The 12,616-nt window shown below is 35.3% G+C and overlaps 2 protein-coding genes across 6 annotated transcripts in view; one reads left to right on the forward strand and one right to left on the reverse strand.

The window, feature by feature from the left end:
- letm1 (leucine zipper-EF-hand containing transmembrane protein 1) overlaps window positions 1-12,616 on the forward strand; it is a 173,207-nt gene that overhangs the window by 2,891 nt on the left and 157,700 nt on the right. The gene's annotated exons all lie outside the window — the stretch shown is intronic.
- Window positions 8,708-12,616, reverse strand: part of LOC132391861 (histone-lysine N-methyltransferase NSD2-like) — a 92,789-nt gene continuing 88,880 nt past the window's right edge. For both annotated transcript variants that reach the window (XM_059965562.1, XM_059965561.1), the window contains exon 23: window positions 8,708-12,385. In XM_059965562.1, the coding sequence (XP_059821545.1) occupies window positions 12,099-12,385 (287 nt within the window). In that variant the 3' untranslated portion in view covers window positions 8,708-12,098. The remainder of the gene's footprint in view (window positions 12,386-12,616) is intronic.

The raw sequence follows: 12,616 nt of genomic DNA on the forward strand, positions 1-12,616 counted from the left end.
TGGAAGGAGGGAATGTTTAACCTCTTCCTCCATTTTTTCTGTTTAAGATTTTGATATCATTCATATTTGAAGCTTTATCCCTTTTATTCCAATCAAATCTATCTGCCAGGTGTATATTTCACCCGTGGTGCGGCATGTAGGAGGAAAAATTACAAACAAAAATGTTTTCTAAAAAAAAATCAAATAAATCCTGAATTGCTGCACTATTTTAAAATTTAATATTTTGTGATTTGGTAGCAGAGCTACAAATTAAATCATGATTCAGTTGGCACCTTTGTTCTTCAATGTTGATACAAACACTGTGTTGCTGGAATTGTGTGTGAACGAAGCCATAATGTATTGGTTTCTTACAGTGGCTTTTGAGATAGCAACCAACACACTATCATTAGATAATTTTGTCACCAATATCCACAACTTTTTTCAATTTTATTTTCATTTGAAAACTGTCTGTAGATTTTGCCTTTCACCTCTGAGTCAGTGAGATACCAAGGACAAGAAGATTCTGAGGGTGGCAATTAAGCTTTATACTACAGAAACTATAAGGATTATATTTGAGTACATCTGTTTTTGCTAGAGTGCACTGAACGATAGAGGGCCAACCTGATTTTTAAAAATATATTTTGGTGTTAAGAGTAGCTTACTTTTGGCACCTTTTAAAGAAATTTGAAATTTATGTACAGCTGAGGTTAATAGATCTGTAGCATAATCCGGAGATTGTTCAAATGTGTACTATTCCTAATATTTCTTATTTCACTTAAAATAAATGATCAGCATTATATTTCCCTTCTTCATAGCTGGAGGGAAATTAGGCAGGTGGTAAGTGTGTGGTTTTATTCTTCACAGTGCAATAGCTGAGATTAGTTTCAATTGCTCCACATGTGGTAGAATCTGTTCTTAAATAGAAGATAAAAATGGAGGACATTTACAAATGTTTACCTTTCATTGTTTTTACTGTTTGTCAGAAGTTATTTACTGCTGGAGTGAAATAACTGTCACCTGCAGTAGATCACTGAAATTGAGGTAGTTTCTGCTCTTATGATGAAGATCATTTCACATAAGAAATGGATGGAGATCATGGGCAAAGGCTGTGAGAACTAAAACCATACTTGGTGACATAGGAGAAATGGATTTATAATTACGTAAAGCCAAACATAGCATTGAGGGAAAACAAAAATTGTGGGGAATACCTTGAAGTAAAATATTGAATGCCATGTTTGAAAATGAAAATCTCCAAGATCTTGGTGAACAATTCACTATTTGAATGCTCAGGGCAGAACACTGCAGATAAATTATATATATTTTTTGTAACTGACTTAATTCTTCCAATTAACACTGAATGGGCTCCTTCTGTTCTTTTGATTTCTACCACAGGTTTTACAGTAAGTGGTGAGAATCATTATCTGTGCTATCTTTCTCAAGTCATATTTAAATTTCCTTGCACAAATATAGCAACAAATTCAGTTAAGGAATGGCCAATAGGTAAAGCTGTAGCCTTTTCCAGATTATTGTCAGGTACTTAAGATTTGGATTCAGAATGGTTGACTAAATCCTGACAGCATACCAAAGCTCAGTCAATACCTCATTGGAAATAGCAGAGTGTTAGTGTTAGTAATAACACAGTGTTAGTCAAAGCTAATTAACTAGAAATAACAACCAATCTTTTCATATATTCTACATTGAAGGATTTATTAATTCTGCTTCAAATCTGAACCACTTGTCTTATTCAACATTTATGAAGCAGATTTAATTTATTCTCAGATTCATATGAATTTAACAGAAGGCAGCGATTTGATCAGCTATTCCTGACTAGCACTTTGAAAGAGCACACACGCATTTGCACAACCTTGAATTTGATGATAACCCTGTCATATTCCTGATCTTCAGCTCTCATGTTCAATTCTCTTTAAAAAAAAATATTTCTGTAGTGGATTTCTCCCATCTTTTTCTAGGTGGACATTCCACAACTCAATAACTGAGGGATAAGGGAAAAGTGTGAGGGTAATATTTATTCTTCTGTTGATTATTACCCATTCACACAAGGCAATAGTTCTATTTTAATCTAAACTTCTGAATATGAGATCTTTGGGTAGTTCTCAACCTTCTCTGATCCTGAAGGGAAGTCTGCAATGAGATCCTACAACCGAGGTGATTGACTCATATGTCTGGAATTATCTTTCTTGTGTTGGCTATGATCAGTCACTGGAGAGTTGTTCCCTTCATTCCCATTGCCTTCAAAAGTACTATGGTTCTTTGTCATGGTCAGTTACTCTAGCTTTTGTAATTCAGTTTTCATCTCCATTTTGAACTAAAGCTGCAATGAAGCCAGGAGCTTAATGGTCCTGGTTAAAACCCAAAATCAAGCATTTAAATGATTATTAAGTATCACTTGAAACGACTATCAATAACACCTTCTAGCCATTTCTGATACACAACAGAATGCGTCAGTAAGTGGTCAAGTTGGATGTTTGGCTTAATGTGCTTGCTTTGTTAGATGGATACCAGCATTAGAGCTGGAATGAAACCATGATCATGTCCTTGTCAGCATAGGAGTATTGTTGATCTAGTCCAGTTTCTCGAAATTGCATCCTCTGAATCAAATTTTCTGAAAATTTGTTTCTGTAATAATGGAATTGATCCCTGAGAGGGGCCCAGATAGAAATTGCAGGCTGAATGTGGCTGCAAATGCTGTCCTTGCTTTTGCTTACGGGGTTCTACTATTGTTAAGAATGAGGATGTTCACGGAGCTGCCTCTTAGTAACTTTTAAAATTGTCTACTACCATTGTGATTAGATTTGGCATGATGGTATTTTGATTTGACTTACTGTGTGATCGTTAGCAGTAAAATGCTGTTGACCTTGTGAATTTGACTTTAAAACATAAAAGGCTGGTGGTTCCACATTGTAGTAGGACTGGTTATCTGTCTCAATGAACATACGACTTGAAGGATATCCTCTGTAGATGGGGCTTCCTCCATTATTATCATGGATAATCTCTAATTGGTAGATTGCAGGCAAAGCAAAGTTATTCAAGACTTATAACTTGAGCAGCTAATCTCACTTTCTGCACATCTAAGTGCCATGTTTCTACATAGAACTATGGAGTGACTCAATTGTCTTATTTTGGTAATTAATCCTTTGTTGTCACTATTGAAGATCTAATCATCAAAATATTAAATTGAAAAATCTAGGTGATTAACCTAAACAATTTTAAGGCCTGTTCTCTGAAAGACATAAATATTGTTATATTTTAACTGAAAACAATCCATGACATCAATGTAAAATAGAGCAGAAATTACCATCGGGTGGTGTGCCAACTGCATTAATATTAACATTTCTATTACCTAATGATATACTCTTTGTGACAGTGACCCAGCATCTTGATTTTGTTTTATGTTGGCTTAATGCTCCAACTTTGACTTATCCCCTGAGCTCATCTAAGGAATTATCTGCTGCTGGTTCTTCTGTTGTCATCCAGTGAAGTGCACTCCCTGATTGTTGAAGAATAAATTTTAAATTCTTCATTTTAACACTTCTGAGATGTTCTTTTCCTGTAACACAGTGTTAAGTATTGTAACATATTTTACTATTAAGAACTTTGTGTAATCAAACAATTTTAGTTATGAGAGTGCACCAATCAAGAAAAGTTTTAAGATTTCCCCAAGGTTAGAATGGTAGTGAAGTTGCAGGTTAAAATTGCCATTATGTTCTTGGGCAATCCCATGGGATTGGATTTGCTTCAAGTGCTGTGGTTTTTAATTTCAACGTGAAATCCACAGACTATGTGGGAAAGAGTAGGTGGATTTGGGAAATGGTACAGTCATCCAGGTGTTTACACTAGGCCTCCAAACAGATTTATTGAAAAGAATTAAGCTTCAATTCCATTATAAATGGCCTTTTTCCATTTTGACTGATAATGGGGCCAGGAATTCTGATAAACTGGTGGGTACCTTGTGCTTTTTAAAGATGGCTTCGAGAACATACAATATTGATGAAAGAGAATAATGTTGGTTTGCTTATCCAGTCTAGGCGACACCATTAGTGAGATTTCTCCAGGGCTTTTGATGACTTTGTTATAGTTGTTTCGGTCTTAAAATTGTACAAGAAGGCTGAGAATGCTGCTATCCAGGTTATGAGCTTTGAACTGAATTTGTAGGCTACATGTTCATCACTGGACAGTCAAAGATTGCAACAGTCACCATGTCTGCCTTTATTGAGGCTTAGCTGACAAGATTAGAGAGCTAGTCCACAATCTAGTTATAGAGTTTAACCATCAGGAGGGGGAAGGTTCCCCAGGGTCTCATAGTGGACTGTTTTTGTCAAGGGATGGTATTGTAGAACGTAATCAGGATTGTAGAGGGCCCATTCTTAAATAGGTTTCAGTGAATGATCAATACATAAAATGGGTATTGAAGGAGAATTGGTACAGGATAGTTTTGATAGTAAAATCTGTCAAACGGAGCATGCTGCTTCTAGAAATCTAGACAATTGTTATTTTTGGCCTTTTCTGGTTCTGAATTTCTATGGATGTGATCTGAGGGAAATTGTGTAAAAGCAGTAACATTGATTATTACATATTTCAATAGTTGTAGCACTTGAAGAGCACAGATTTATAGACATTGCCAAAAGATATCAATGGTGAATCAGAACAGTAATACTCTCCAAAATTAACACAAGGTTTACAATTGGAAATAGTAAGATTACAGAATAGCATCCATCAGGTTAACTGATTTTCAGGCCAGGATAAGGAGAATACAGATATTGTAATTGTATTCTAGTAAAAGGAAGACTTTCACTCCCTATAAGGGGGTCAGAAATCAGATTATTCACCAGTTTGTATAATAAAATATTCCTAAAAAGAGGGGAAAAAACATTTCCAAGGGTTCATTACAATTTTTTAAAAAGTGAGTGAAGATTAACTGAAGTTTAACTACTTATGAATCTTTTTAATTCAAACTTAATCAAGCTGCAATGAAATGTCCTTGGATTATAATGGATGTCCAGAAGGCATTTGGCAAAATGCCTCCTAAGATGTTGGTTAGCTAAAGATGAACCTTAAGATTAGAATACTATTTATTGACCCAGAGAAGAAAGTAAGGAAAACTAGGAGGATATAACTGGGGTTGCAAAAGATTGTAGTGAGGCTGCAGCCTTTTAAGTATAAATTACTTAGATGTTAGGGATGGGATGAATTAGCCTAGTCCGAGAATGATCCTGCAAGTAGTCCATTACAAAAAGTGATAAAAACAAAATTTCATTTCAATGTAAAAAGCTTTCAGTCAAATACTTGGACCTTAAAGATAGAATAGGGTAGTTTCTAAATGGAGAAAAAAATTAGCAGCATGTAAAATGCCCTCAATAGCCACGGAAAATTATAAAGGGCAATATTAAATTAAGCCAGTTAGTTATAGCATAGAAGGTAGGCATGAATTTTTGTTTGTCATGTAGGTTGACCAACAACAGTGAATTGTAAGGGACAGACAGGCTGAGTGAAGTTGGAAAATGTTTATTCCCACTGAGAATGCTGGATTTTTTTGAAAAGCTGCAGTTGATTCTTTTTAAATCAATTCTTTAATACTGAGTGAATGACTCGTTTACTGAAAGATGGGTATGAGGAAAGTGTATGGTGTTAAATCCAGACATTGAAGTCAGAAAACAATTGATCTTGAGAAATGCTAGATGATCTACTTCGCACCAACAGTGCAGCATTATGCCACCATAGCAGGCATTTCTAAAATGAACTTTAAACCTCACAGATGATTCTATTTTGCCTGCGATCGATCTTAGATACACACTGCATATGTTGCTTGGAAACTAGGTAGTTTTTAAGGACAGACCTTTGATCCATCTCTCACCCGTTTACATCATTCCACTGGTGCATTTACAACTTCAAAACACTTTTCTGCCAAGTTCCTTGAAATCCATTTAAAGTTTGTTCCTTCAAGTAATTCCATGAACCTGTCAAAGAAAAAAAAGAGCATTAAGACACTCTATAATGGTCTAGCTTGTTAATTTTATTTGCAAAGTACACATTTTAAACAATCCCTCTTTGCTGTAGCTAATATTTGCCAAAATATTTTGCACCTTTGATTTTTAACTCAAACATTTTGTTATAAATGAATTAGGCTGGCACATGGTTAGAAATGCCATGAAACGTTGGCTTTTGTACTCCACACTAGTTGCAATAAAAGGATGTTTTGATGCAAGCTTACAGGTGCGCCTGTTGTACTGCAAATAGCCTTGGCCCCTTATTTAGAGAGGATTTGCTTGTATTAGAGGCAGTGTAGAAAAGGAGCACTAAGTTGATTTCTGCTGTAAAGGGGATCACTTATAGCCAAATCTAAGTCAGTGCAATATATTGCAGACAATTGAAAGGTGAGTTAATTGAAAGATCAAGTTGATAAGGTTGTGTATGAAGATGCTTTCTCTTGTGGGGTCTCAAATGTCAGGCAGAGACATGAAGAAATTTGAGGGTTGCAAATTTCTGTAATTCTCTACCCCAGAACTGTTAAGGGAAAATTATTAAATAAACTTAGGGTAGAGGCATTTAAACTGTAAGGTTGGCAAAGGTCATGAGAGTGGGGAAGAAGCTTCTGAAGCCAAGGTTGAATTAGCCAGATCTTGTCAAATGTTGGAGCAGGCCCAAAAGGTGTAATTAGCGTATTCTTAGTTTATAAAATTAATTGCTTTAATTCTTTTTGTAAAGGAACTTTATCATATTCTCTAACTTTCCTTTTGTACCCATCTCCTTCCCATTTACTGAAGCAGCAGCTCAGTGCAATTTTGCCGTCCTTTTGCCATGGATATAATCTATTCTAAGCTATAAGAAAGCTAATAATTATTCTGAGGTCATTGTAATTTCTTCGGTAATGTAAATGAAACATGGGGCTAGCTTTATTTCCATGAATCTGCAGGGGGATTATTCAACTGACAAGCTGTACCAGTTATTCCTAGAAACTAGTCATACGAGCCAGGAAGTTTCTGATGTTTAGTTAATGCCCTTCAATTGTAGCCCAAAACTCAAAAATTTTAATTTATGAGGTGAATCATTATATAAAAAACTTTTCTCCGCTGTAATGTGTTTAGTATACAATGGAAAAAAGACCACCAGATCAACTGGTCTTCCACATAATCAACCACATTTCAACTACTGTGTGTAGATAAACAATATAAAATGCCCGCCTATGTGCTTTCAGGCGGGAAGAAAATGTGGATCTTTTGAATTTACAGTAATCGAATGAAAGACATATTACTGGCTCAACTCAGCTCTCAATATACTGTGTATTTTTCCAGCTCAGACCACCTAAAGAGTGCAAGTATAAACTAACCAAAAATGCCCTACATTTCAAATTTAATCACTTTGAATTTCCCACAAAGGTGATGAAAATATTTCTTTATTGACTATTCCTTTTTGAACCTTGTCATACAATTCTTAGTAACTGTACATTTTATCTATCTCATTAAATCTTCTCTTTATCTGTTGGACTATTTTAAAGTTTTCAAGGGAATATGGTGTAAAATAAGGGAGCTATGGTGGTGCACTGGAAAGGGAGGGGGGGGAAGAAAATTACTCTACATCTGTCTGGTGTGAAGGGCTTTCATCAAATCAACTTAAAACTCCACAACAGCTCACACTATCAAATGTTAAATACCTTATGAAGATTGAAATCTGTTGTGGTCAGTATATAGTTCATCTGCCAATGTTAACTTTCTTAAGAGCTCCAGTAGATCTAAATTACAGTCAATAAATGTAGAGTATCAGAAAACTTAAATTCAATTAGTGTTGCTAGCTAACTGCTACTTTTATATGTACCAAAAGTATTGGCTCCTACCCTTCATTTTGAAAATAAAAGTATCAGTTGGCAGGCTTAGTGATCTGCTGGGTACCAGAGTTAAAATGTAAAAAGTATAAAAGTGGCCCATTTGTAGTGTGTATAATCTGTGATAAATTAGAACTCTTCAGGGTAGACACTCTGATACATTATACCTGTGCTAGTTCTTTGGAAGAGCTTTTCCAATATACCTGTATACTCACAAATATTTCCTTAATTGTTTATTTTTTGATTTCTTCCTACCACATCTTCCAAGGACATATCAATGGATTAAGATTTCCCTTTTGCACTGATACTTAAGTCACCTTAAATTTGTCCTGTCGCTATAACTCTGTATTAGCAGTTTCTCCTTACCTCTAAAAAGCTCCCTCCCTTATCATTCTCTACTTAAAAAAAACACTATTCCAATTTCTCGAGTCGCTTCCCTTGATAGCATTCTGGAATATTTTTGCTTCCCTTTAAGGTCTTGATATTTATCTCAAACAGTTTGTAGAATTGGATGCATTACCTCAGTTGGAGGGTAAGCACCAGTCAATATGTAGCACAATTACCTAGTTTTTTGTTCAAATTCCCAATTCTGTTCCTAAAACAATTCTTTGATTTGTGCCAACTCTCATTCACTTTTCCAAACTGCATCACTTCATATCTTTCTATATTGAATTTCTGACATATTGCCTATTTCAAGTCCATCTTTACCACAAGATTTACTATTCACGTCATCGTTTAGTACATTGTTGGAACTACAAATTCTTCTGGCTCAATTTCATTTATACCAAAAAAGGAGCAATGGTTCAGAAGGAAAGATTAAAAAAAACAAATCCCATCTTCATGGTAAGTTTGTACTTGGTCACGAAGTCAGACTTCTAGTTAAATGATGGGTTGCAATTCTAGGTATCCAAGTCTTTTAATACAAAACTTAAAAAATAAAATCTTGTTGAGGTGTGCACAGTCAAAAGCATACAGCAGCTTCAATACGCAATGTCCCATCAATAAGATTATGAATTCAAGACATGTAATTGTTACCTGGTTGATTTAAACATATACAGATGAGTTGAAGAAATTATACCATAACCCTTTCTAAATAAACCAATTCTTATTCAATTTTGCATATTGATCAAATTGTAAGTTTCAATAACTGGTGAGGTCAAGTCTGTTAAAGTGAAATTAGATCAAGGCAGTAATTTGAACTGCATGCAATGAACTGGCATCCTATTTTAGTGGCAGTAGCTATGTGTGGATTTTGTGCATTGGACAAAGTATCACCCAGTATCACCTAGAGTGAAAGTGAATTTGAAGTCATTTTTCAATCCAGTTGGTATTATGCAAGATGTATCACAATCAAAATTCCTATCTCTACTCTAATTCCCCGCCCCCAAATACTGACCTTGACCTAGTGAAGAATCCTAAAATGGTAAAAGTTAAATGCCTATCTCCTGACTCTTGTCATTTGTGAAATCCAAGACTGATATTGGGTACTTCATCCACATATAAAGAAGGCCATAAACCCAATTTAAGCACCTATTCCAGAAGTCTGATATTATTATTTCCTTAAAAACTGTTCTTCATTGTACCTATTTTTATACCCATAAATTATAGAGACTTGCAAGGCCTTCCTGAGTATTTGCCCTCTGCTCTTATGGGAATCTATTATTTCTACTCATCAGACAGGTGACAGCAATAGCTTACAACTTGAACTCAACAATCAAGCCATTTTTAATACCTGAGCAAAAAAAAAAGAGAAATCGTACTGGTAACTACTCAGTGCATTACCATGATTCACATTTGCCCAAATTTTCCATCCACTATGAATAGATGATTTCAGGTCTGCTTCTCATGCCAATTGCACATGCACACTTTTAACCATATATTTAGATATTGCACATTATGGCCAATGATGATCATGTATATTTGACAGAAGGCTTATTAATCGGCTTAGGTTTAAGGGCATTGTCTCCAGTTTTCAAGTGCCTTGGAACCTGGTTCAGGTTGCTGTGTTGGAGTCTCTAGGGAATCCGAGGACAGCAAAGTCCATTTTTGTGGCACAATAGTGGGAAACTTTTATTCCAAAACAACCAAGTACCCTGTAAATTAACTCCAATCAATTCACTCACAGCTGGATTCAAATTAGAAGTACCCATTTCAAACATCTTATACCTCCTTCACCCAGAACTTTCAGAATTTGAAACTATTTTATGGGTATAAGCTAAATTCTACCCATTGAGCTCGCTATATATAAATGCAGCACTTAATTCCCAAGATTTAAATTACTTACTACAAGTCAGTATGCACTGAGTATAAACATTTGCTACACACATAGGGACTTAAAGATTTCCTAGAAATTAAATCCTCGGGCAGTATTGCTAAATGGTCAAATTAGCATGTTCTACTTTGCCTCCAGAATTCATTCTATTCAATGCAATGGAATTAATTTCAAAGGCAGAATACAATGTGTTGACAATAGCAAGTTGTATATTACAATCAGAGGCTAATTTCCAGGTACACATTTGTACTGTACAACATAGTTATAACAATGTAGCCCCTCACAAGTGAGGGCCATAATTTGAAATTATTTCCAAAGGCATAGAAAATGAAATTCATTAGGTTGTCAGCTGAAAAGTGAACAATGCCACTGAATTCAAAAGTCAGAATCTTTGAATAAATTTGGCTGGATTTCTGATTAATCATTTTGCTAAATTGCACCATGGCAATTCTTTCCCCACCTAATCTTATTATTTCATTGTATTAGGAACATCTCAGTAATTAATGTTAAAAAATGTTCATCTACATAAATGGAAAAGTAACTTTCCAACATGAATTACTGTACAAAATTTTACTGGTGTTGCGGCAGTGTACTAATCTTCTTCCTGTAGCATGCAAACAGAGTTAACCAGGGAAAAGTTCTATTTCCTAATAACTTAACATTCTGTGTGAACTAGTAACAGAGGCTTCAGCTCTGATTTTGAAGGTTTAGATTATGTGCTCAGTGAGTCCAAACATCATGATGTAAACTGTAGTAAGAGAAAGAATCCCTACACTGATGCAAGATAACACAATATCGCAGGAATAGGAAATCATGCTCAGTGAGATGCAAACCTGCTCTACCATCATTCAGTCATGAAATACATTTTACTCTCACACCAACCCTATGAATTTCATTTACCATCCCTTAAGGTAGTCTCAATATGAGTAACCACTGCTACTGAATGAAGACACAGGGTAACATTATTGACAATATTCTAATCACACAATAAGATACATTTAAAGCTAACACGACATTCTTTGTTGACATCTGGGATAAATAAACATAACCACTTAATCTAAAGCCCTCCAATGTGTAATGGACTACTCTTGGACCTTTGCTGGAGCTACAGTGTTATGGGAATAGATGGTGTATAAAATGTTAAAACTAGTAAGATCAAGTTCTGCAAACAATGCCTTGGACAACGTGGAGTTAAATGTTACGTGTCTTGAATCTATATGCAGTTGGTATCTTTATCCTGTGATGTTGCAAGGACAAAATTTTAAAAGATATGGAACCTCTAAAGGATGAACAAGAACAAAAACAAGAGGTAACACATGAACACTAATCTAAACATTTTCAATTAAAGTGAACATGGTCCACAGTTTGGTACATATCTGACTAAACAGAACTTGTATTTGCTGTTATTATAGTTGGTTTAAATAAAAAAAACTGACTAGAAAATTTCCAGTAAAAGACCCTCAATTGCTGCATTTACTGGCCGCAGTAATACAGTTTCAGTCCCTGTGGTCACACATTTAACAGTTCAAAAACCCTGAAGATATTTTAAAATGTTGAACACGAGTGATTATGCACTGCAATAATGACCATCAGGGTTACAAAAGGTACTGAACTATCAATGTAAACTACACTAACGCATATAAACACAATGAAGAGCAACTAATAGTGTCATTTTAAGTATCATATTGATAACACTTAATGATTCATAAATGCTATTAATTTCTAGTTTCAATACCAATTTGTATTTTGATCTTTAATTTTTTTCTCCTATTTTCATTGTTCAATAGGAGGAAGATTCCCAGTGTTAATGTAATGCTGTGTAGTTTTGCTGTGCTGGTTGCTGAGTTACGTAGCCACAGTTTTAAGTTATCAGTGCAGATGCAGTTAGGAACTGCTGGAGATGGCTCAGTGGAATCAAGAATGTCCTTTCCTGCAAAGAGTTCTTGTGTGACAATCTGTGAAGAATGTCATTGGTAGTATACATCAACAGTGTCTACAGTTCAAGTAAATTCACTGTGCTTTGTTTACTGGTGTACGATTGCTGGTTTTGGGGTTCTTGGACTCCAATTTAACTGTCTCATTCGGAGAAGGATAGATGTCCAGGTTTTTGCATCGTTCGAGCGGTTCCGCCATGTTGCAGTGGTCATGTTCGCAGCAGCAAGCAAGTCCATCTAACGTGGACTTGAACATTGTACCTTCCTCGTGATCCTTACAGAAAGAGTTGGGGCAGAATTGGCAAAATACAACAGACGGCTTTCCACAGACATCACAGTGGTGCCATGGGCATTCCCACTTTCCTAAAAAAAAGATCAAAATATATGAGTAATGTTGCTCTGATTAATAGCAATAGATTAAAAAAATTTGATGTCACTTCCAGTTTTATTATCTCACATACAGTTAGACACCCATCCTGCTTTAATGTTCATTTCAACTCAAAATCATGTACATTAATTTATTTTCCCTATCACAAAGATCAGTCAGAATGGAAGGTGTGAGCTATAAGTAGCTGCTTAATAAAAATACTAGTT

Source organism: Hypanus sabinus, chromosome 3, assembly GCF_030144855.1.
Source record: "Hypanus sabinus isolate sHypSab1 chromosome 3, sHypSab1.hap1, whole genome shotgun sequence".
Taxonomy (NCBI): domain Eukaryota; kingdom Metazoa; phylum Chordata; class Chondrichthyes; order Myliobatiformes; family Dasyatidae; genus Hypanus; species Hypanus sabinus.